The sequence below is a fragment of the Aphelocoma coerulescens genome, chromosome 6 (assembly GCF_041296385.1).
Source record: "Aphelocoma coerulescens isolate FSJ_1873_10779 chromosome 6, UR_Acoe_1.0, whole genome shotgun sequence".
Lineage (NCBI taxonomy): Eukaryota > Metazoa > Chordata > Aves > Passeriformes > Corvidae > Aphelocoma > Aphelocoma coerulescens.
In genome coordinates, this window is record NC_091020.1 from 34,875,181 (window position 1) to 34,899,870 (window position 24,690).

At 48.0% G+C, this 24,690-nt stretch overlaps 2 protein-coding genes and 1 long non-coding RNA gene across 12 annotated transcripts in view; 2 read left to right on the forward strand and 1 right to left on the reverse strand.

Moving 5' to 3' along the window:
* Positions 1-1,560: 1,560 nt before the first annotated feature.
* Positions 1,561-10,680, reverse strand: CLRN3 (clarin 3). Its single transcript, XM_069020268.1, has 3 exons — positions 10,335-10,680; positions 4,488-4,667; positions 1,561-2,691 (listed from the first exon to the last, which is right to left on the reverse strand). Exons 1-3 carry the CDS (start codon positions 10,561-10,563, stop codon positions 2,417-2,419), a joined length of 684 nt encoding a protein of 227 aa, XP_068876369.1. The 5' UTR covers positions 10,564-10,680; the 3' UTR covers positions 1,561-2,416.
* Positions 10,431-15,780, forward strand: LOC138112731 (uncharacterized). Of its 2 annotated transcripts, none has more exons than XR_011151817.1 (4): positions 10,431-10,516; positions 11,610-11,773; positions 12,817-13,097; positions 13,802-15,780. It is a non-coding gene; the product is annotated as an uncharacterized lncRNA (long non-coding RNA). The 2 variants fall into 2 exon arrangements; XR_011151818.1 differs by having other exon boundaries at positions 14,328-15,780.
* Positions 15,781-16,850: 1,070 nt separating this feature from the next.
* The window catches only part of PTPRE (protein tyrosine phosphatase receptor type E), an 87,100-nt gene continuing 79,260 nt past the window's right edge, over positions 16,851-24,690 (forward strand). For 2 of the 9 annotated variants that reach the window (XM_069020276.1, XM_069020275.1), the window contains exon 1: positions 19,550-19,781. Coding sequence is in view for 1 of the 9 variants with exons in the window: in XM_069020272.1 (XP_068876373.1) it covers positions 20,795-20,817 (23 nt within the window). In the remaining 8 variants the exon portion in view is untranslated. Of the gene's footprint in view, positions 16,873-19,139; positions 19,234-19,415; positions 19,782-20,763; positions 20,818-24,690 lie in introns of those variants that run through there. The other 7 variants (XM_069020270.1, XM_069020271.1, XM_069020279.1 and 4 more) reach the window with 6 other exon arrangements.

Sequence of the window (24,690 nt, forward strand, 5' to 3'; positions counted from 1 at the left end):
AGAGCCAGCCAGCTCCTGCTGTTTAAAAATCTCTGCTGGTGAGAGAGCTGCCCGAATTAACAATCGATGTTCTAAATCAAGCACAGGATCACAGACACAGTTAATGATTTTTATTATAGGGGTATCGGAGAGTTGAAAATAAATATTCCCCTGGCAGCCGTGGGGCAGGTCTGGGTGGGGGGTGAAAGGGAGGAGAGCCTGAAACCAGGATAAAATGGAATCACAGAATGGGCTGGGTTGGATGGGACCCTAAACTCATCCAGTTCCATGGGCAGGGACACCTCCCACTACCCCAGGGTGCTCCAGCCTGGCTTTGGACACTTCCAGGGATCCAGAGGCATCTCCAGGTGCCCTATAAATGATACCCCCCCCCTGCTGCCGCTGCCCAGCACCAGCAGGGAATTTTAGGGAAGCACAGGGTGCCAAGCTGGTGCCAGCTCTGTGTGTTCGCTTCCCCCATGCCTTGTGCTTGCCCATCTGGGGTTGGGGGGGTTCACCCGTGCAGGGATGCGCGGCTGCTCCAAGGGGCACCTGAGGCTCTTCCCGGCCCCATCCCCGCAGCAGCAGCTCCCAGCGAGCACAGTGTGCCTGAGAGCAGCTCTTGGTGCCTGGGAAGGGAATTCCTGCCCTTAATTTGAGATAAAACATCCAGAGGAAGAATCCCGAGGCAGCCTCGTTAGTCACCTACAACTTGAACTCCTGTTTAAATCGGGGTTTTTTAGCCTTGTGGTGACTTTGATCTGTGCTCACATCAAAGCAGGTGAGTCCTCGTTACACAGTGACTTTTTAGTGTCTGCAGGCAAACAAGAGACCTCCAGACTGGTTTTTCACAGGGCCACGTGCTCCCAACAGGCATCCAAAAGCAGGATTTATTTTATTTCCCAAACCAGTGCTTCGATGCAGCACGAACTCCCAGGCAGTGGGAAGCTCCTGCTCTCCAGAGCAGGAATTCTTGCTCCTCCCGCATTATTCTGACTCTGTTCCTCCACCAGGCCGCTCTGAGCGGAGCTGTGGCGTGTGACGGATGCTGGCTGGGTCCAACAGTGACAGATGAACGCTGAAACTGTGAAAATTTTTGCAGCCGAAGCAAAACTGGCAAAGCTGGCCCGGGGCCAGCTCCACCGCAATGTTTACAGCCCTCCCCGGCACTTCCAGTCACGCAGAGCAAAGATCATCCCTGATTTTATTGACCTGTGCCACCCTCAACTCTTAGAAACCCTTCTTTATTTTATTCCCCCCTCTGCCCTCACCACCCTTTTAAGTGGGAAGGAAAATCCCTCTGCTCTGGTTCCTGTGAAGGAGCAAAGCTGCACAAAGTGCTGGCTGCTTTCATCTCCAAACTTTGCTTTTCTGACATAAAAGGTGAGGATTCACCTCTTGTATCTCCTCATCCCCTCTTCAAAATGCTTTCTTATCTCCACGAGCACCTCTTGTATCACAGAACAGATATGGAGCACAACTGAAATTCACACTGCAAAGGAAAATGAGGTTTTTTTCCTTTTTAAAGGAAAGAAAAGAAAAGGTCTCTCCTGGCTGCAAAGGTGAGGGAAAGGAGCAGAGCACAGTGAGCCTGTGCTCTGAGCAGGATCTGTCCCAAGGTCCCTCTGCTCCCTTCCCTTGGAGGAATGAGAAGGGAGCTCCCCACTCCTAGGCAGTTCTACAGCCTTTGTGAGCACAGTAAATACTCATGAAACTGGGCAAAGGGATGGCCCTGGCCATCAATCATCACTGATAATCCAGCTGGGGGGACTTTGTGCCAGGCAGAGATGTGCGGAGAGGGGGCCGGGCACAGCTGCCCAAGGTGTGGCTGTGCCCTTTGCTCTTGGCAGCGCTCAAAGGGCTGCAAAGAGCCCCAGACAAGATTTCCCTAATGCTTCTATCCATTAATAACCTGTAGATCCTGGGCTTCTCTGCTGCTGTGGAATTGTAGAATCGTTTAGGTTGGGAAATCCATCAAGTCCAACCATTCCCAGCACCGCCAAGGCCACCACTGCCCCGTGTCCCCAAGTGCCACCTCCCCAGGCTGTTCAATCCCTGCAGGGATGGGGGCTCCAGCACTGTGTTCTGTGGGTTTTGGCCACAAGTGCCGTTCCTGGCATGACCAGGAGCCTCCAGACCTGCAGGAGATCCCTGAGCAGAGAAAGGAGAAGATGGAGCACCAGCACCTCTGTGACCATTTCTCCTCATCCCAAGGGATCCTGGTGTTTGCGCTCTTCCTGTCCCTCGAGATCCCAAATCCCACACAACTCAAACGATGTCTTTGATCTTGCTGCCCAGGCCTGAAGGCAGCTGAAACCAAAAGAGGCTTTTGTGTCCTCACAACAATTTGGGAATTGAACTGCACACACAGTTCAGAGCAAACAGAAATCTGCTGTCCACATTAATCCTCCTGCACACCCCCTTTTCCAAGGTGTCCTTAAAACAGGATAACGTCCTTTGGTGCATTTTCAATGGGTCTTTCCTGCTCTTTCTTCTTGGAATATCTGGCGTGGTCATAGAAATAGATGATGATGAGAGAAGCAATGTTCAGGAAAAGGATGAGCAGCATGATCCAGTAGGAATATCCGTAGTTGTGTTTGGATCCAAGGTGTGTCTGCAGAGAGGTGGAACATCCATGGGCCAGTTCTTGAGACAGGCTGTTTCCTTGGACATTCACAGGGAAAAGGATCATGGCTATGAGGGTGAGGACTCCTAGAAAATAGAAATACAAAATTATATTTTTATATAAAATATAACATTTTAGAGGAGAAACTGTAGTGTTAATTATGTAGTGATTTCCAGTCTGCTTTAATCCTTGTCCTAAGCCAGGTATTTTAATCAATTTATCTAATACTTATCATTAGTAAACTATGGGAGCATTTAAAGAATTTTTGCCCCACCCAATAGTATCTGCCAGGTGTTTTGATACAGGCAAAGATATAATCGAAAATGATTAGATTCTCACTGATTATTCTTAGATAAGGCCATTTAATTCAGCTCTTTTTCACTGAATTTAGGGCTGAGGGGTATTGTGTATTCACCCCTTTGGCGATTTGTCAATGCCTGTTTGATACGAGCCCAAATCCATGGATGGGCAGTCTCACAGCTGGATAAAATATCACAGCTGGATAAAGCCCTGAGCAGCCTGGTCTGTGCTCAGGGGTGGCCCAAGAGCTTAAACTTGGAGGCCTCCTGTTCTTTACAGCTTGAATTATTGGATCAGTCTGGCATGAGCCAAAATGTGATGTCTTATTAGGTCTGCCTCTATTTCTTACAGCCTCCCAAATGTAAAAGGAGTTCAGTTGCTTTGACATTTAACTCAATATTGCTCTTACATCTCTGCTTTCCTCGTGCCAACAGAGCTGTAATCTCTGAACTCTGGTGGAACAGTTCCATTCCTTCTCTCCAGGCACCTCATCCCACCCCAGCTCACGCTGAAACAGCTTCATTTTTTATTCAGGAGGACACTGTAGGAGGATTAGGAGCCTCCAAGATGACCTCCCCCATTAAATGATGCGTGATTTCCCATAAAAATACACCCACAGCAAAATGAACTTCCAGGTCACAGCACTTGCAGGGCTGTTAAAAGTAACCACAACCCTCAGCCAACATGAGAATTTTATTTTCTCCCCAATATTTATTTTGGTCCTTTCATTTCAGTCAGAGCTTGCAGGTTCAGGGTGCTGGGCTCAGGAAAAACCCTCTCATGTGATGAGACAATGATCTGCCTGTCTCAGAAGTGAATAATTGTCTAATTAAGCTTTTGTTCACTTTTCTTACTGCGTTTCACAGCCGCTTCAGCATCTGTGTTAAAAATGGGTGATTTTCATGCCTCACCTGTACTTGCTATAATTAAGATTATCTGCACTGCTCCCTTCCCACCAAGGGCTGGCTGTGTCCCCAGGACAGCGTGGTGCTGCTGGGGACACTTCTTCCCTGGACCTGAAGAGCTTTTGAGGGACAAAATACCTGTGCTGAAGTACTCTCTAATCAGATGTCTTAAAAGGAAGTTATTCAAGTGCAAACCTATTATTAGAGGAACACCTAATCCTCTCGAGACTAATGGAGTGTGAGAGCTGCAGTCGTGGCCAGAGCAGCACAGGGAGGGTTGGGAGCAGCCGGGCTCAATCCAAGCAAGAACGTGGGGTTCCACCTCTGGGAGCTCTTGGACAGGTTCCCAGCTCTAATGAGCCAGCATCTCCACCAATTGTTTTTCATGCTTAGGGAATGTTTAAACTTGTTTTCACCTGTGACTTTTTGCTTTTTTTAAGACGGGAATAATTTTTGCCACGGCTCACTCCTCCAAGCCGCTGCCTCCCTATAAATACTATTATATGAATATTGCTTTATTGTTATATAACATATTTTACTGGTATTTCAAAGATGCTTTTCAGGTGTCCCAGCAGGCACAGTTACAAAGTAAACCCACAGAACAGAATGCATTTCCAAGTGTTCCCTTTTGCAGCTATTCCTTAATCCCGGGATCCACGGGAACACGCGCTACTCACCGCACACGGAATTCCAGGTGTAGACTCCGACGGGTCCCAGGAATGTCTGGTAGGGGTTGCTGACAGCGTTGGTGCAGGTGAAGCCAGAGCTGAGCAGGGAGCTCAGCAGAGCCAGCACCAGCACCACGATGATGGCAACGTTCAGGCTCCTGCTCCTGGTGCTGCTCAGGGCGTCTGCGACTGAAACACAGCGGGGTCAGGGCACAGGGACAGCAGGAAAGGACACGGCCCCAGCTTGTGCCAGAGGGGGTTCGAGTGGAGATGTGGGGAAGTTTGCTCACAGAAAAAGGGTGGTCAAGCATTGACCAGGGAGTCACCACCCCTGGAAGTGCTCGAAAGTGGCTGTGGTGCTTGGGGACATGGTTTAGTGGTTGAAGGTTGGACTCAGTTATCTTGGAGAGCTTTTCCTACATGAATATTCCATGATTCTGTGACAACCTGCCCTGCCCAGCCAGGTGGGCTCAGCCCATGTTATGACCTCCTGCCAGGGCTGTAATTAAAAGCTAATGAGCAGAGGTCTGGTTGATCTGTAGGGATGGGGATGAAGAAAGAGCAGGAGGATTGGACACAGCAACAAATCCAAACCAAAACATGGGGTGAAGGAATGTGGGGCTGAAATAAATTCTTGTCTGCTAATCCTGCAGCTTAGTGGGTAGTAAACTTCTGTCCTTAATACTTCTGTAGAAATTTCCTCTGGACGTGGCCAGACAGGAATTTTCTGCCTAAAGTGGATCAGAAATCTGGGTGTTCCTCTGCCAGTGTCTGGTAACCTCCACAAAAGCCTATTTAAAACCCTGCTCCAATGTAGAGCTCTGCTCCAGTTGTATTTCCTTTTGATATAGCAGCAGTCCCTCACGTGCAATAAATTTCATGGGGAAATCCTTCCCAAAGTGCATTAAAGCTGCTGCCTGGACGGGTCAGGTGCATTTGGAGGGCAAATAAATCTGAGCGTGGTCATCCAGGGGCAGATGAGGGTGGTTGAGCTCATCTCCTGACTGGATCTGTCTGCATGCCCTGCAGGAAAAGCTTGCTGGAGGCAGGACTGGTACCTTCTTTTAAAATAAAGGAGCAGCTCCTGCTGTTTTCCCACCAGGACAGGACTGGGTTCGTGGAGGGTTTGGCTCCCACAGGGCTGAGCTTTGTGGGCACATGGCCCTGACCCCACATCCTGCTCCCTCTCCTTTTTCCCCAGCTTATTCCCAGATCATTCCCTGCTGTAGCTCCTGGCCACACGTCCATGGCTCTTGTGGTCAAACCCTTCAGAACTGTCACCAATTTTTGCCTAAATCCTCCCAGTTACTCGACAAGTTGCTGATAACAAGAGACTCAACCCCAAATGCAATATCCTCAAAGTGTATTTTGTGGAGGTGAATTCTTTTCCTCATCTCAATTTAAAGACTGAAAAGGCAGCTATAATGTGCCTGTGGCTGCTTTATGTTGCAACAAATACAAGGACAATGTTTTGGAGCTCTCTGTTCAAATAGATGTTGTGAGAGACAGATTTCTGTAGGAAAATTCCCTTTCTGTGCTGCTCTTGACACAGAGCCATTATTGCAAAATATTCAGGTAGTGCATAAGTGGCAGAAATCACAGCAGAAGGAAAAAAAAAGGAGTAAAAACCCCATAAAGAGGAATAAATATAATAAAAAGAGCTGTTGGAAAGGAACGGAAAGGAGAATTCCTCTCACATTTTATCTAATACTGCAGTACAAGTTAATTTCTGCTCGAGGCAGCGGCAGGTGAGGATGTGTTATGGAAATCAGTTGTAAATTTAAGCAATTTTCCTGGAAGAAAAGGAAAGGAGGGCATCCAGGGGATATCACTCAATGAAATGGAAGTGAGCAGCTTGTACCCTGTGCTCAGGCTGAAGCAGCCTCGCAGCCTTACAACCTGTGATCTATTTCTTGCAGAAGAAATAAGTCTGGAGCCAAATCAGACAGGCTTGTGTAATTTCCCTCTGGCAGCCTCACTTAATTTTATCGCTCAGAACATCTCCACAACTGCCTGGCTACACCTCTCGCACCCCCTTAATTGATCTTGTTTATGTCTGACAAGGAGCTGCAGTTTAGGGGATGGCATCTTGTCAGCCTGCAGCTGTCGTAGCCGTGTCTGCAACAGCACAAGGCTGAGGGCTTGAAAGAAAATGCTCTTTTCATGGCAACTGATGGGTTTTTATCCCTAACTAAAGCAGCCTGTGCAAACGGAAGGAGTCTCCAGCAGCTGATCTGTTTGAGTGGGATCAGTTGTAACCTGCAGCTGGATAACCTCTGGATCTGTGTAAAACAACCTCATCCTAGAATGAAAACAGGGTCTGCCCAGGTCTCTCCTTAATTTCCTGTATCTTCTTTTGGTTTTCACCCTTAATTCTTATGTGTTTGGGTAGAGTTTCCCAGACTTTACTGAGCTTAGTCAGCCTTCCCAGCAGCTTTTACAGCTCCACAATCACCCATGACACATCAGGAATTAAGCACTGAAAAAAGCCCAAACAAACAAGAAATCCCAAGGAGAGCTCAACAGAGCTTCCAAATTTACAGGAGATCCCTGGAAACTGATGAGAACATGAATGAATTCCAACAGTTTCCGAGCTGTTGTCATGTATTTTAGAAAGCGAAACGATTCCTCTGTGCTGTGGTAAATTTGAAAGTCCTCCTTGGGTGTTGTTGGCCTTGCTGGCTGCCAGCTGTTGGATAATCCTGACATTTTGGACTCTCTGGGCGTGGCTCTTCCTGAGCCTGGCTCAAGCTCAACCTGTTTGGCTTGGACCAGTCAAAGCTGTGACCAAACCCTCTGACAGAGGATTTTATTCATAGGTGGTTCCTCTCTAAGACAAACCACTCAAACAGCTCAGGGGGCTCTGAGGACTCTGGTTATTAAATAACTTCTGCATTCTGGCTGCCTGTTCATCCCCAGGGCCTGGGAAGTGGCTGCAGTGATTTATTGCTCTGTTAAGGCTGGGAAAGAGCCACCCTGGCTGGGCACTCCATGCACAGGGCATGGCAGGAATTATATTCAAAGTCTTTCATCTTTGTGCTTGGAAATTTCTTTTAATGTTGCGGTTTCTAGAAAAAACAAGTTGGTTTTTTTGTAAAGGCCATTGATGATCTGCTTTGGAATAGTCATTGATAAAAGCCAACCTGGGCTGCTGCTAAAAATAATCCTCAAGTTCTTGACTCTGATTTACCCTTCTGGGATTGTCCTTCTTTTCCCACACCCAAATGTGACAATGCCATTTGAGAAACGCACGTGGGGTGCACAGCAGAGCCCCCAGCCAGGGCAGAGTTGGTTTTAAATCAAATACCAAATTAAATCATGCTGAGATTTAAAAGCATGTTTAGAACTCCTCTTGCTGGTGTCTGAAATGTCAGAGTGCAGAAAGCTCAGCACTTTGTTCCTCCACAGCACTGGAAATCTGTTTATTTAAGGATATCAGCAAAGGAAACGCTTCTCCTGCCTTAGGAGTACAGGAATATAAATGAATATGAATATAAAGATAGAATGTATGGAATTCTAGGAAGCATGTTTCCTATTTCAAATATATATGGAATAGAATGATAGAACAGACTGGTTTGGGCTGGAAGGGACATTAAAGAATGTCTAATTCCACCCCTGCCATGGCAGGGACACCTCCCACTGTCCCAGGCTGCTCCCAGCCCCAATGTCCAGCCTGGCCTTGGGCACTGCCAGGGATCCAGGGGCAGCCCCAGCTGCTCTGGGCACCCTGTGCCAGGGCCTGCCCACCCTCCCAGAGAAGGATTTCTTCAGTAAATAATATTTAATGTAAACATGATAATCATGCCTAGTACAGAGCCTAAGAATTAATTTAAAGTCATTCTGGATACCTGCCCGACAGAACTAATGAGGGATGTGGGCAAACCCATATTTAGATTATTCACAAAGCCCCACTTTCCTTCAGCAGCTGTGGAAAGAAACTCCCAGCTCCTGATGCTCACTTTATTCATCCCTAAATTACTGATAGGTGAGAGTTGAGATAGCTTTTTGTAAGTGTTCTCTCAACACTTGGTAAGTGATAAGCACAGAACCCCAAATCCAGTGAGGGAAAACCCAACACCACCAACGCAGACCATGCAGAGAACTGAAACCCTTCACTGACAGCGGAGTGTTGTGAGTTCCTTTCAGTAATTCTAATTAAAATCGATCCGGTGGCAACACCCAGGCCCTGGGACTGGGCTGTGGGAGCTGCTGTGCAGACAAAGGCAGGCCACAATCCCTGGACTGCAGCCAGCCTGGATCCTCCTCTGCCATCAGCTCTCCAGGGCAGGATTCCACGTTTCTCACGGAGCCCAATTAAAATCAGCCAGAACTGCCCACGTGGCTCAAGGCTTGGGGCTTCAGCCAGCTGCCATGGGCAGCTATAACCACATATAAATTAGTTTGTTTATTATTGACTCTTCTAAAAATCACGTTCATTGTTCTGCTGTGACTGTAGCGAAGTAAGAGTGAATGATTTGGGACTTGGTACTTGTTACGTAACAATCCCCATCCACGCTCCACCTTTTGCTGGGAATGCTGCTGTGCTCAGGGTTTCGTGAGAACATAAATGTCATGGTGGGGACGGGTTTGTGTAACACAGCTCTGCCACCGTGGGAATTCAGGTGTTTCTGCAGGTGCAATGCCAGGAATAAATGAAGCTGGGGAAGAGCTGGGAAGCAGCTGGAGGTTTAGATCTGCTGTGCTGGGACATCTCACAACCAAAAATGAAAATATTTCTTGAAACATCTTAAAATCCCAGACTGGTTTGGGTTGGAAGGGACCCTAAAGCCCACCCAGTGCCACCCCTGCCATGGCAGGGACTCCTCCCACTGTCCCAGGCTGCTCCCAGCCCCAATGTCCAGCCTGGTCTTGGGCACTGCCAGGGATCCAGGGGCAGCCCCAGCTGCTCTGGGCACCCTGTGCCAGTCCTTACACCTAATTTAAATCCATATTTCATATTTCAAAATTACTTGACCTACTCATGTTTTTGGTAGCTTTCTTTCGAGTGGCTTTTCTCCCTTTCCTGTGCGTCACCAGCTTTATTGCTCTGAACTTGATGAGGCAGCAAGGCAGATAAAATAAGTGCAAACCCTTGATCCTGGCAGCAGCTTTCAGGTTCATCTACCTCTGGGTGTTGTTTTGTGTGTTTTGCTCTTTTTCCTGCAGCAGCCTTAAAACCTTTCTCTTTCAAAATGGTGCTAATTTAGTTGTAGTTGGCAAAATGTTTAAAGTCAGACAATAAATTAACATAATGAAATTTAAAAAAAAAACCAACCTGGAAGGTCAATTAGGTTTGTAAATCCCTTAATAAAGTGCTGAGTGCTGTTTTTCTATTCCTCACCAAACTTGTGATAATCAAAGTCGGTTTGACAGAAAGTTCCCATTTTGGGGTTTTTCCCTCATTCCAAGGTGCAGGCCAAGACCACAGGTGATAAGCTGGTATTGTCAGGAATGCTGCAGCATTTCTGTACCTTTTGGGGGGCCTTATTTTATACCACTTCAATCCCCAGACTGTTCTGTGGCTATTCTTGTTCTCACTTAAATTATTGTAGTTACAGGTGAATACGGGATGGACACGTCCGTCAGCGGCACGAGCAAGGAGATCTTAGGTTTGGATTGGATATTGGGAAGGAATTCCTCCCTGTGAGGGTGGTGAAGCCCTGGAATGGGTTTTCCAGGGAGCCTGTGGCTGCCCCTGGATCCCTGGAAGTGCCTAAGGCCAGGTTGGACAGGGTCCTGGGATAGTGGAAGGTGTCCCTGCCCATGGCAGGGCTGGAATGGGATGAGTTTTAAGGTCTTTCCAACCCAGAGCAGTCTGTGATCCTCTGATCCACTTCCAGGTGTGCCAGCACTCACCTTGGAATGTTTTTTCGGACACCAGGAGTCCTGCATCCACGAACTGCTCACAGGTGCCACTGAAGAGGCCGTACGTGAGGCTGACGGTGACGGTGGAGTTGGCGCGGGAGAACCGAACGTCGCTGCTCACCCACTGCGGGGTCGCCAGCACCACACAGATCACCACGAAGGAGCTCACACAGGTGCAGAAAGCAGAGGCAAACATGGATGTTTTCCTCCTGGATGGCATCTTTCCACGGATTTTTTCCCCCAGTTCAGAGGATTTTGGTCCCTTTAGTCCGGTTTACCATGAGGGTGATTCCTCCTCGGCGCTGGCCGTGCTCTGTGCGAGCACAGAGTCATCCTGGTAAACTTTAAGCAAACAGCAGTAAAAATGTAAAAGAATTGAACTTTGCTCTGGGGAAAAGGTGTTGGCATGGAGACAACCAAAGCAGCCTGGCAAAGGCCAAAGGAATTGCCCATGGATGATTTATGGTCCTTGCCAAAGCATCGCTTCCCAGATCGCTGCTCTGGATTCATCCAGAGCCTGGAGCTGGCACCTTCCCAGCTCACCTCGCTCCTCCTGAGAGAGTCCTGATTTGTTGCTTTTTCCTCTTAAAATCCTGATAGCTGGGCTGGAAAGAATTTTTGTTAAATCTGTACCTAATGTTTTATGGTAAAGAGTTGTAAAATGTTCTCTGTTCCAATTCCTTGCTTGCCTAAGAGCTACCCAACCATCCCTTTGGGAAACCTGTTAAATTGTTTAAATTTGGGAAAACACTGGGTTGCTCTTGGGTTTTGGTGGGGTAGGGAGGTTCTGTCTACTGTCAATGTGTTATTTTCTAGAAAGAGCTCTAATTCCTAATCAAATTCCACGTATTTTCACAGAATAACTCCTTCCCTTTCTCTTTTTGTCAGGGAGGAAACAAATACCTTGAGCAGGCCTTCATTTCAGGGAAGCAGTGGATATGTAAAGGGAGAAATCCTGAAACAAATCTATTCTATTTTTTTCAACCCCAACTGACCTAAACAACAACAAAAACCAGTAAAATGATGGTATCAGACAGAACTTTCATTGCTTAATGAAAAGATTGAAGCCAAATTTCTAGAATTTGAGAGAAACCCAGTTCCCCCTTTTTTTGGGCTGAAACCAGGAACATAAATTAATAATTTATTGCCAGGGTAAAGTAATAAAGATTCTATCAGCTTTTATTTCTATTAATTATAATGTCATTATCCCACTTTATACCGGATCCCTGCTCCTGGATCATCCAGAGCTTTTTAATTAACCTTTAGGGAACAATCTGCTTCAAGAGTGCTGCTACATCAACCTGTGGAGTTCTCATCCTGAAGCTTCCCTGCTTTGTCCTGTGAGGACATGGAGAGATTCCTGAATTTTTTATGGATTTGAAGTACAAGAAATTTTTGGGAGGAGAAAATACCTGTTCTGCAAAGCAGTGGTATTGTACTGAGATTTTTCTGTTTTGTGATTTTTTTGATCCCAAACTTTTAAGCAGTAATTAGGTTTTTCATTATATATTATATTATATTATATTATATTATATTATATTATATTACATTACATTACATTACATTACATTACATTACATTACATTACATTACATTACATTACATTACATTATATTATATTATATTATATTATATTATATTATATTATATTATATTATATTTCTGGTCTTTTACATAATATAGTCTTGATTTGTCTTCCATTTTTTGAACTATTTGAGATTTCAATGCTATTTTTGAGTCATTGTTAATAGGAATAAATAAATATAATTCTTTTAGAAGTATTTAAGCTTCATTCCTACAGAATCTAAATGCTTCATTAGCACAGTGGCAGTCAGTCAGGATTTGATTTAAACTCTGAGGAATAAAAGGCAATTTCTTACCTTGTCTAAAGTAATAAGAAACCTGCCTCACCTTCTGTCCTGTACCCAGTTAAATTTTAACCCCAGAAATATGGCAAGGCTTTGTTAGGCTGAGCCACCTCTCCAGGTTCATTGATCCACCAGCTCTATTCTGCAAAGGACATAGTCCAAGACTTTATAATCCAAGGATATTTTCTAATAAACTGAGCTAAAAGCTGCCCTCCTGCCATCAGCTGTGCCACTTGTCCCCTGTGAAATATGGTTTAAAAAAATCAATATTTAAGAAGTGATGTTTGTCTCGGTAAAAACTTCCAGGGAACTATTTTTCAGCTCCTTCAATTTTGCTGAATTGAGCACCCACCCCGATAAAAATACTGACTAACAGCCACTCAGAGCATGGTGAACAGCCTGGAGTTCCCTTCCTTGCAATCTGACTCAATTATATCCAGTTTTTGGTGACTCAGCTCGAAGTGTTATGGCTCAAATCATTGGAACTCTCTTGTGGCTCAGGGAATTGCTCTGTAAATGAGACCATCATTTGCTTTTTTCTTGCCTGTCACCTTGAGGTTTATTCTCTGCCTAAGCTATGATTCCTTGTCCTTTTTTCCTCACAGCTACCTGTAAAAACATCATAAAACCTGGAATTAAAGCTGTAGCTTGACAGGACACACCTCATCACTTGAGAGAAAGGAGAAGAGATTGCTTTCCTCTGACTCAGAGAAAATATCTCCTGATCAGCACCTTATCAACTCTGCCCCCACGGATCCTGACTCAGCCCTGCACAGCAATCGAAGAGAAAAATCAGATTAATTTGTTATGAACCAGGGGAGCAACAGAGAGAGCTGGAATCCTTTGCTACATAAAATTGCCCATCATTTTTAAGGATTGGTTTTATGTGAGTATTTCACTTCTGTTTAAGTCCGTTTGCTTTAAGCAACCAGGAATGTAAAAATACAAAAGGAAAAACCTTTAAACTCAAACATCTCACGCACATCTATTTTTTAATGTTGCAAACACATTCTTACATGTGAAAGAAACAAATCCCATGGTGGTTTGATGCCCACAGCTGCAGAAGGATCAGAGATGAGGGAGGAATTCTTCCCTGTGAGGGTGCCCAGAGAAGCTGTGGCTGCCCCTGGATCCCTGGAAGTGTCCAAAGCCAGGTTGGAGCACCCTGGGATAGTGGAAGGTGTCCCTGCCCAAGACAGGGAAGGGTTTTCAGGTCCTTTCCAACCCAAACCATTCTGGGATTCTGGGACTCTCTCCCGAGGGATGCCAGCAGGGCAGGATCCAAGGTTTGGCTCTCAGGTCAATGCTCTCAGCTGTGCTCAGCAGTAGCCAGGGAAATTCAAGGTGAAGCCACTGCAAATTATTCTCAGCTCTGCTGCAGCTGCAATACTTCACTGCCGGTGGTTTTAAAATTCTGTGTTCTGTTTAAATATTTAATTTCAAACCAACTGACTGCTGGCAAGGTGACTTGGCAGGAAGTGTTGCTGATATTTGGGATTTTCCTTGGGCCTGACCTTCGTGGTGCATCCCTGGGTCTCCCACAAAGCCTTGACATCCTTTTTAATTTCCATTTTCGATGTCTGATTGCAGAGGAGCTCAGCTGCTTCAGCCTTCAGCTCCAGAAAGATTCAAAAAACTTCCAGGATGTGCAGGATTGGTCCATGGATTCCATGCAGGACCAAGCCACGTGTTACTGATGTTGCCTCTCCCTCTTCTTTGATGGATAAATTGGAATTAAAGCAAATTACAGAATATTAAGAACGACATCCAGATTTTTTCCTCTGGCACTTTGCAGCCAGCATTCCGATGGAAACACGGATTTGTTTGTGCCTTTTGGACTGGGAGAGGGAAATGGGATAAAGGATCATGGCTTTTATTGGAGCTGGAGTTGAGAAATGTGAAGCTGAACTGATCTGCAAATGATTGCAACAGCTCCTTGGAAAACTGGGAGAGGGGTGTGAGCACAATGTTTATGGATCCCTGCCCGCTGCTGCTGTGGGGTGGATTTGCACAATTCCATCTTCTGGTTTCTTCTTTCGCTCTCACCTTTCTTTTTCACGGTACTTTTGAAAGACAAAGCAAACACATTGGAAATTTTCCTTGGATTTCTTCCCAGGAAATGCCCAGAACTTCCCAGCTGAGAGCTCCATCACAGGATAATTGTGGAGGTCTGAGCTCTGACATTGGAGTGGGATCCCACTGGAATCTTGTCCCTCAGACAGGTGGAATATTGTCACCAGCCCCTTGGAGCTCCATCCTGTCACCCCAGCAGCCAGCAGGAACGGGAAAAAAACAGGGAAAAAACCCAGGAGAATTTCCAGCTGGGAATGAAAATAAATGGAAGATCCCAACGCCACCAGGCTGGAATCAGCACAAATGTGCAAAATCCTGGTTTAAAATCATTATTGCTGCCAGGGCATCCCTCAGATCTGCACCAGAGTGAGTTGTGTCCACTCTGGATTCTTTGGACAAAGGCCTGGAGTGCCAGGAAAAGGGGGAATGGCTTCCCACTGCCAGGTTAGCCGGGATATTGGGAAGTGGGAACAGCCCTTGCACGCATGGCAGCTGCAGGGACAGCCCCCAAATTGCCTTTTCTCCAAGATGCTGGGATTAATAAATTATCCAGCATTAAGTTTTGATGGGAAATGAATCCTTCCATGGGCAAGTTTATGGTCTGAAGTGTCTCATAGGGCACCCACCCTGGCAGGGGAAGGGGAGCAGCAGCTCCCTGAGCATCTGACTCCCTGATTGTCCTGTTTCTCCCCACTTCCAAGCTGTAAAATTGTAGGTGGGAATGTTTGCAGGCCATTGTGGCAAAATAAGGAGTTTTAAAATGAAATTTTTAAACTATTGATCTATTTTCCATTTTCCTTTTCACTCTGAAAGTCATGGTGTGTAGTTATCAAAACAACAGAGCTCCACTAAAGCCCCTAAGATCTCTCAGGGTGGCTTTTCTCCACACCCTAAAAGATGACACAACTTTAAAATGACGTGTTTTGGTGTTAAAATGTGGATTTCATTTAGGACAGAATAGTGAAATTGAATGGTCAAGTGCAGTTCAATGAAGAATGAGGGGGCAAAGAAAACTCCTGGCATTTTAAGAAACAGAAAAGACAGCCCTTGCAATATTTTCATTTTAATAAAATGTGGCTTTGAAGCTGCTTCAAGGTGTGGAGTGTTTAAAACAACGCCTTGAGGTGGAGAAGGAGAGAAGAGCAGGCAGGGCAGGCTTTCCTTTATTGCAATTTCTGTAACAATTATAACGAGATGTAGGTTTGAACACTTCAATCTGTTCCTACAGACCCCTAATTTCAGATTCCAAATGGAAAAACCTTCGACAAATACCCCTTTGGAGTCATTAAATTAACTACTGCTGGAATATTGCACAGCCTCACGCTTTTGCCCAATTATTCCTACTTTGAAGAGCTTTCCCTGCATTTTCAGGCTGAGATGTGTTTACAGCCACAGAGATCACTGGGCTGTGCCAGTTTTTTGCTGTCCTGCCTCTGATTTCCCAATTTTTTCAGGACATTTAAAATTTGTAGTCCAGTAAAGAGACAGGTCTATTGTGTTGGAACACCAAAATAAAATGCTGATGTTCAAATATTGCCTCTTTCCTGCCATTTATTCCCTGAGCCTGCCCAATTATTCCTACTTGGAAGAGCTTTCCCTGTATTTTCAGGCTGGGATGTGTTTACAGCCACAGCTATCACAGGTCTGTGCCAGTTTTTTGCTGTCCTGCCTCTGATTTCCTGATTTCCTCAGGACATTTCTGATTTTTATTCCAGAATATCAGCACAGAAGTCAACCTACCATGCTGCTGCCAAGGGAATCATGTTGGAATACCCCAAATTAAATGTTAGTGTTCAAATATTGCCTTTTTCCTGTTATTTATCCCTTGAGCTTGAAGCAGAGGAGATGCCTCTCTGTACCAGAGAGCAGCAGAGTGCCTGGAATTGCTCAAGGTGAAGTTCCCACCACTTCTGCTGGAATCTCATTCCTTCCACACTGCAAAGGGAGGGATGCAGGGGCTGGGGCTAGCCAGGAGCTGTGGGAGGCCCTGCAGCATCTCTGGGAAGTTGGAAGTGAGGGTGTAACAGCTGCCAAAGAGCTGCCACTGCTGAGAGGGTTTTGATTTGCGATGGAAAGAGAGGAAAAGACACCTGACCAGTGGCCTGTGAGGTGGAGGAAGGAAAGTCCCTGTTGGAGCAGGATTGGGATAAATGTGGGAACATCTGCCCGTTGTTATCTTATTTTTGCACATCATTTCAGCCTTCCACTTTCTTAAATTTATTTCTTGGTTCCTGTCTTCCTTCTGTCAAGGTAATTAAATTGCTGCTAAATGGCTTCCAATCCCACAGCAGCTTCGTTTCTCATCCTCTCCCCTATCTCTCTCCTCAGACATTGTCTGGAGAGATCTGAAATTGGGTTTCAAGACACTTCATCCTTCAGATCCCCACTCTTGGCCTTTAAATCTGGATTTCTGGCTGAAGCTCTCTATCAGAGAGCATCACACTGGGTTGTTTTTCTGCAGCCAACAAAAAATCAGCCTCAGACTGTTGGCTGCAGCTCGTTAATGTATCCTGGAAAACACAAATGGCATAAACCTGGCCTTGGAGCATCCTGGATGAGACTGGAAGGAAGCAGAGCTGGGAACACTGGTAAGGATTAACAAGGCTAAATTATCAATATAATTATGAACATGAGTGTGGAGGATTGGATGAAGTTTACAACTTTATTTCACAATTGCACTATTGATGTAGATATTCCCCTTCTCTCCAGCAAATCCCTTCCCACCAAATAATGCATTAACAACTCCAGTGTGCACGCTCTTGGTGCTTTATTGTACAGCTTGGCTTCCCATTTCTGTCTCATGACTCATTAATTTTGGGACCACACAGCCTAATAGTACTTTTAACTCCTACACTAATAGAAAACGTGGTCATTTTGTCCAACATGTATAATAATTCTATTTATTTTACTGCCTGGCTATAAGCACTCATTTAAATTAATATCCAATCCCATGCAAATGGTTACCAGCGAGAAAATTGCTGACTTGCAGTCATTTGATCTGCAAAAATGTTCATTCAAATCCAGCTCCTCCCTGCTGCTGTGCCCACTTGCACTGCCATATCTGCTCGTGGAAATTTAGCCTCACACTAAATTGCTGTTTCCTTGTCAACACGATGCCAAAGGGATGCAATTAGGCCCTGATGAAGTTTATTGCAGAAGAAACAAATATTCACACACGTTCTGATATTTTTTTTTTTGTTCTGGTGGGTCTTTCTTTACACCCTCTAAAAGATGTGACATCCTTCGGAGCACCAAAATGTTGTGTGCATGGGTGTGAGGGTTTGGAAAATAACATGGAGAATCATTAAGGCTGGGAGAGACTTTTAAGATTACTTGGATCTTTCCTGGAGGCGGGATTTCTCCTGCTGCGATGCTCTTCTTGTTCTGGGACATCTTTTGGAAAACTTAAATGTGGTGGGCATTGGTATGGGGAGGGTTGAAAATACTGCAGAGGTTCATTGGGAAAGACTTTTAGGATCACTTTTTTCTCCTGCTGGGAGGCTGTTCTTGCTCATCTTTTGGAAAACTTAAATATGGTGTGCATGGATATGGGGGGTTTGAAAGTAATCCAGAGTTTGATTAAGTTTGGGAAAGACTTTTAAGATTGCTTGGATCCCTTCTGGAGGAGAGATTTCTTCTGCTGGGAGGCTCTTCTTGCTCTGGGACATCCTTTGTAAAACTTAAACGTGGTGCATTGGTATGGGGGGGTTTGAAAGTTATCCAGAGTTTGATTAAGTTTGGGAATGACTTTTAGGATCACTTGGATCCCTCCTGGAGCAGGGATTTCTCCTGCTGGGAGGCTCGTCTGGCTCTGGGAGAGGTGTGTAGCAGGGACTGGAGCCAAGAGGCAGCAAGATGTGCCTTGAGCCGCGGTGACTCCTGATTCTCGGTAATCCCCTCCTCCCTGTCCTACTTTCCCACCTGCCGTTTCTATTTCGGGTCTCCCCGTCCCGCTTCGCTGTCCCTTGGAGGGGACGCTGGGGACCGCCAGCCTCAGGTGTGTCCGTCCCACCGCAGGGCAGCGACACATCCAGAGGGGCCGGGCAGCGAGGGCACGGAGCCTGCAGGGTGGCAGGTCCCCACCGGGGCTCCGGCATCCCGGGAGCCCGCGGGGATGGGGACACGGGGAGGCGGCACCGCCAGAGCTGGGCGCTCCGGGAGGGGCTCGGGAGGGAGCCCGGCGCTCGCAGCCCCCGCGTGTGCCGGGGAGCGGCGGGGCTGTGGCGGGGCTGCGGTGGCCGTGGTGGCGGTGGCACCGGCGGGGCTGTGGTGGCGGTGGCGGTGGCACCGGCGGGGCTGTGGCGGTGGCACCGGCGGGGCAGTGGTGGGGCGGTGGCGGTGGCACCGGCGGGGCTGTGGTGGGGCTGTGGTAGCGGTGGTACCGGCGGGGCTGTGGCAGCGGTAGCGGTGGCACCGGCGGGGCTGTGGCGGAGCTGCGGCGGCGGTAGCGGTGGCGGTGGCACCGGCGGGGCAGTGGGAGCTGCGGTGGCGGTGGCGGTGGCACCGGCGGGGCTGTGGGAGCTGCGGTGGCGGTGGCACCGGCGGGGCTGTGGCGGCGGCACCGGGCTGCGGTGGCGGTGGTACCGGCGGGGCTGTGGCGGCGGTAGCGGTGGCACCGGCGGGGCAGTGGGAGCTGCGGTGGCGGTGGCACCGGCGGGGCTGTGGCGGAGCTGCGGTAGCGGTGGCGGTGGCGGTGGCACCGGCACAGCCCCAAGGCCGCGTCCCCCCGGCCGCGCCGCTCCCGCCGCAGTGCGCGCCGTGTCCGCCAGGCGGCGCCGCGCCCGCCGCGGGCTCGGGCTCGGGCTCGGGAGCGGGAGTGGGAGCGGGAGCGGGAGGAGGCGGCGGCCGAGGGAAATTTCCTGCCGGGAGCCGCCGCCCCGGCCCACAGCGCCTGCCCGGGCGGCCCGGCCGCGCCGCCAGCGGCCCGCGGAGCCACCGCAGCCGCGCAGGTGAGCGAGGGCGGGGAGAGGGAGCGGGGACCGCCGGGGATGCCGCCGCCCGCAGGTGCCGGGGAGCGGCCGGGTGGCTGCCGGTTGTTGGCGGCGCTGCCGAGCCGGGCACGGCCGGGGAGAGCGGCGCTCCCCGGGACCGGCCCTGGGCGCCGGCGCGACCGCGCGGCCACATCCCGGCAGCGACATCCCGGCGGCGACATCCCGGCAGCGACATCCCGGCAGCGACACCGCGGCGGGGGCAGCGCCGGGCGGGCGGAGCGGCGGCCGCAGCTCCTGGCGAGGCTGGGACACCGCGCGGCGCTCGGGGGATGCGGGACGCGGCGGCGGCAGCTGCGCCAAGGGCACGGCCGGCTCCCCGCGCATCCCCGGGCATCCCTGGACATCCCCGCGCATCCCCGGGCATCCCTCCCCGGTGTCCGCGCCCCGGGCTCTGCCCCGCTGCCGGGATGGGGCTGGCGCCTGAGCTGCGCCTTTAAAAGCGATTTTCTCCCGTCGGTTCCCATCCAGCCCCTCCTGAGGTGAGCGGGGCTGGTGGCGGCGTTCAGGTGAGCGGGACCGGTGGCTGCGGACGAACTCTTCTGGTCTCCCACGGTCAAGGCTGGTGTTGTTTAAACTCGCTCTATTTCCACTCGTTCCATTTATTAGTTTGCTTTCACGCGACTTTTCACTGCCTCCCATCACAGGATTTTATTTTTCTCTTTACTCGCGGCTTTGTGGAAAGGGTTAATGGGTATTTGCTGTCGGATGGAACAGTGTTTTCTAATTGTGAAAGGCTGTCTCCTGTTTTTTTTCCCCAATTTTTCAGTGAGGTTCCTCTCCATGTGGCTTATTTCAATAGCGTGAAGTGATTTTCTGTGTATTCAGCTGCGTAGCTGTTTGTGTCTGATTTGGATGGGGTAGAGACTGCTGAGTTGAAAAAAAAGACAGCGCTTATCGAGCTTTTTTTTTTTTTTTTTAGATTTTCTTCCCCCTAAGATGCTATAAGCCGTGGAAAGTAGAAATAAAGAGGCAAAGAATTGAAAAATAGAATTTTTAAGTGCGTGGCAGTCATACCTTCTGTGCAGATTGTGTTTGGGGCTCGTAAATAAATAAATAAAATAAGTAACTTCTCATGAAAACCAATGACGTTCAGCTGGAAAGTGGGTGTAGTTTAGAAGAGGTTTAAATGTGGATAAAATGTGCTTTCCTCATCCTGGAGGGACGTTATGACTTTGCTGGGGGATAAATGAAACCAGTTAAGCCTTGGAATGGGAAGTTGCAGGTGGTTTAGGGCGGGGACCAGCTTGGTGTTGTTCTTGACCAGGTGGAATTTGGGCTTCGGAGAGTCCTTAATGGGGAGTAACGAGGTGTTTATGGGGCTTTGTGCTTGGGGTGGTGACGCTGAAGAGAAAAGGGGTGGGGATGGAGTGGGACAAGCAGAGACCGTCAGGTTGAGGTCTCCAAGATGAGGGGGCCGCGCTGGTGTGGATGCAGACATCACCTGTGAGGTGCTGGATCAGCCCAGCAAAGGGAGTTCAGCTGAAAACATTTGTTTTCTCAAGTGCCAGATCGAGTTGAAATGTGTGGAGTGAGCGTAGAAATGTGAGAGAGCAAGGGAAAGAAAGTAACGTGAGAAACAAAATGGTGTGGGCGTAGTGTTTGATTGCTTTGCTGTGCTCCCAAATAAAGGGATTGCTGTGCTCCCCAGCCATCCTTGCTGTGCTGTGACTGGCATGCTCTGTATTCCTGAAATGCTGGGAATATGTTCTCCCAAGCACAGAGAAGGACTGAATTCCTGCTTTGAAGGCTTCCCTGGCACCTTCAATAAACCCAGCCATCGTTATGTATCTAAAGAGTGGTGCTGGGGCTGTTTGGGCTGCAGGAATTTCTCCTCAGGCTGGGAAGTGCAGGTGCTAAGTGGGGAATTTTAGCACATTTAGGTCGTAGTTTGAGTTTGTATCTTGGTTTCTCTCCTGCTTTCCACCTGACATGTTCATGCTTATTTATCTGTTATCAAGCTCAGTCGAGGTTTTTCATCTCTGAGTTAAGGGCTGACCTTTCCATAAAACAGCTGTCGTAAATCCCTGGATTTTCTTGGTCTTCTTCTCTCGCCCTCCATGGTATTCCCAGCTCCTGGGTGCTGTCAGGAAAGTGGAAAATGATTATTGGGGGACTCAGCAGGTGCAGTGTCTGTGTAAAACCTTCCTGTCCCACTCAGGTTCCCGGGGAGCTGGGGCAGAGGGCAGAGCTGGTCCTTGCCTTGCACAGAGAGGGCTCCTCCACCTTCCCAGCTGGAAGGTGACAGCAGGTTAGGAGGAGGATCTGGAAGTTTGTTGGGTTTCTGGAGCAAAGCTGCAGAGCTGTGTTATTAACTGAGCTGGTTTCTGAGTGTGTTACAGCAGAGCTCTGTCTGGTGTACTTGGTGACCTTTGTCTTGCTCATTTAAGAGATTTTGTGAAGAAAAATGAGTGGACAGGGGTTGACAAACTGCCAAGTGAAATAGAGCTGGAGGAAGTCAGCAGTGCAATTCTGCCCTGTCACAGACGTCCTTGGTGTTCTCTCAGAGTCAGATCCACGTGTTAGAGATGCACGGAAGGGTTTGGGTTGGAAGAGACCTCAAAGCCCATCCAGTGCCACCCCTGCCATGGGCAGGGACACCTCCCACTGTCCCAGGCTGCTCCCAGCCCCAATGTCCAGCCTGGCCTTGGGCACTGCCAGGAATCCAGGGGCAGCCCCAGCTGCTCTGGGCACCCTGTGCCAGGGCCTGCCCAGCCTCCCAGGGAACAATTCCTGTCCAATATCCCATCCAGATCTCCCCTCCTTCAGCCCCCTTGTCCTGTCACTCTGTGCCCTTATCAAAAGTCCCTCTCCAGCTTTTGTTATCAGTGAAGTGTTTATGTTCTTCATGCTTGGTGATGTCAGGGAAATTTGTTCGAGGTTTTGGAGCAGGTCAGTTGCAAAATAAAAAAGAGCAAGCGTGGAATGCTGTGGAGGAGGAAAAGCAGGAAGATCCCGAGAATAATGATCATTTGTCGTGCTGCTGGGAGCACACAGAGTCCACCCTGCTCGCTGGAGCAGTGGGAGGTTCTGCAGAAAAATGGTTCAATTATAGAGAACCTGAGCATTGTGTTGGTCCCTCCTGGGAATGATGTTGTCATTTTGTAAATGTGACACTGTGTTTCAGTCTCTGTTTCCAAAAGACTCCTCAGCATGGATTTATGGCACGGCTTAACAGCAGGTGGAGATCCTGTATGTGTGGAGGTGGCAGCAGAGCACTCGAAGGCCGTCAGCAATGAATGATGATGTTTTGGTGGAAAAACCTTGTTTTTAGATAAAAAGTTCAAGTGAATTATTCTGTATCTAGACACACCATGAAAATTTCTCAGGAGAAGTGGTTGAAAACAGATGTTTTGGGGTAGAAGCTGCAATTCCATCCTTATTCCAGGGGGGCTGGCAGGAAGGGACCATATTTCCTTAATAAATAGTGTGGTAGGAGCAGCACAATGGGATGGGTTTGGTGAATCATCCCTGCAGACTCCCAACTCTGTCACTTGCTCTACATCCAGCAGCCCCAGGGAGGCTGCAGTTTTCCAGGGCTGCATCCCTGCGGGTTGGGAAGCGGCAGCGGAGCAGCCACACCTGAGGGACGCTGTTTGGATGCCCGCAGTGAGCAGCTCTCTGCTCCTTGATAGGCGTTTCATTATTGATCTCCTGCTGCAATATTAATGGCAGCAGAATCCCTCTGTAAGCTGCAATATCGTTCTGTGCCCGGCATGGAAAGTGGTGGAAATTGGAGCCATGAATTATTAAGGAGTTTGGAATTTGTGAGGTCTTGGCGGAGCGTTTACGGCTCCCCTGGATGTGACTCTGGTTTTCTGGGCTCGGAGCTGTCTCAGGGAATGATTCGGGTGTTGCTTGAACTGATTTGTGATGTGATGCAGCAGAATTCGGGCTGAATGAGAAGTGGCTGCTCTGTGCAGGATTTCTGCATCCTTTTAAACTCTAATCTTACATTTTTTCCTCATTGTGCCTTTCTGCACAGGGTTTCATCCTGCCCTGTCTGATCTGCATCCCAAACGCTCTAAGTGTTAATATTAAAAAAAACCCCTGCCTGTATTTATTCCAAACTTCTTGCTCAAATGTAGATATCTCTTCAGGTTTGTTGTACAAATATATTTAATGCTTGTTTAAGCCAGAGCTGAAATGAGATACTGATAAGGCAGAGATTAGGAGGAGCTCAGCAGCAGCATTGTGTTGAAGTGTTTGTACAGGATTTAATTTTGAGTTATTCACATTATGGAATGTATTTCTAAGGCATGTTCAGCCGACTTACTGCAGGTATAATAATAATTCCATCACTGATATCCTTTTGCCTGCCCAAATATGTTTCCTGCAGAGGATGCCTCACCAGTGACATCTCCTGCCCCAAAAATGCCCTTTTCCCTTTGGCTCCTGGCACTGACTCAGTGCTGAAATGGCAAAGTAAAATCTGCTCACAGAGATCTGTCTGTGTTCAAAGGTGTTTCCTGGCTAAGGGAAGAAATAAAACCAGGAAGAAGTTTGCAGGATTAGTTTGTTGCTTGCAGTGATGGTGGATTGTCACTGGGAAATGTACAACGACTCAGCTGTGGGCTTTTCTATCACTTTTATCCCCTCTGTAACAAGGAAAAACTGCTCAGTCCTGAAAACTTGGCTTATCCGAGATTTCCTTTTTTCTAATGTACAGCAGTAATTTTTTTGGTAAGAGTGAGAGATCTGAGCAGGTAAAACCAAAAACCAAAACTGTAAATCAGGCAGAGGTGAGATGAGACATAAACTAAAAAAATATATGAGCGATAGAAGTGACAATTTTTGGGATTCTTGAGTTGGGAAGAGGCAGCTCTTTCCCACAGGAGTGTGAGGATGCCCCAGCAGCTGGAAGGAGCTGTGCCAGGAACAGCTGTTCCCTGAAGATAACACACAAACAGGGATGCAGCAACCAGGATCACCAGGAAGAATGAGGACTTGGAAAGGCTTTGGTTCAGTAGTACAATGAATTTTAAAGAGAAAGCAAATAACAGGAGATTTACAGGGGAGGAAGTGAAGTGTGTTACTCATGTCACTTGTAAAAGATCAAAACAAAATAATCAGGTCAGCTGGAGGATAAACCTGCAATTTCTAAGTTTTATTGCTCTGGAGAAAATAATTTAGACTGAAATACCCAACTCCACATCCATGGCAGGATCTGACCCTTCTGAGCTCAATCGATTCCAGGTTTCCTGATGGTTGGGTGTTCCTTTAATTGCTGTGGGGTTTGAGTTTTCTTCCCTTTCACCAAAATCAATCTCTTTCATCTGGTAATTCCTGGGGGAAGCTGAACTGGAGCTGCTGTGGTTCATCATGGTGCCCCTCCAAGACCAGCAGAGCAGTTTTGGTGGAGCCAGAGTGGGATGAACTGGGGAACTTGATGCTTTCAAACACCCCTCTGCCATGGCT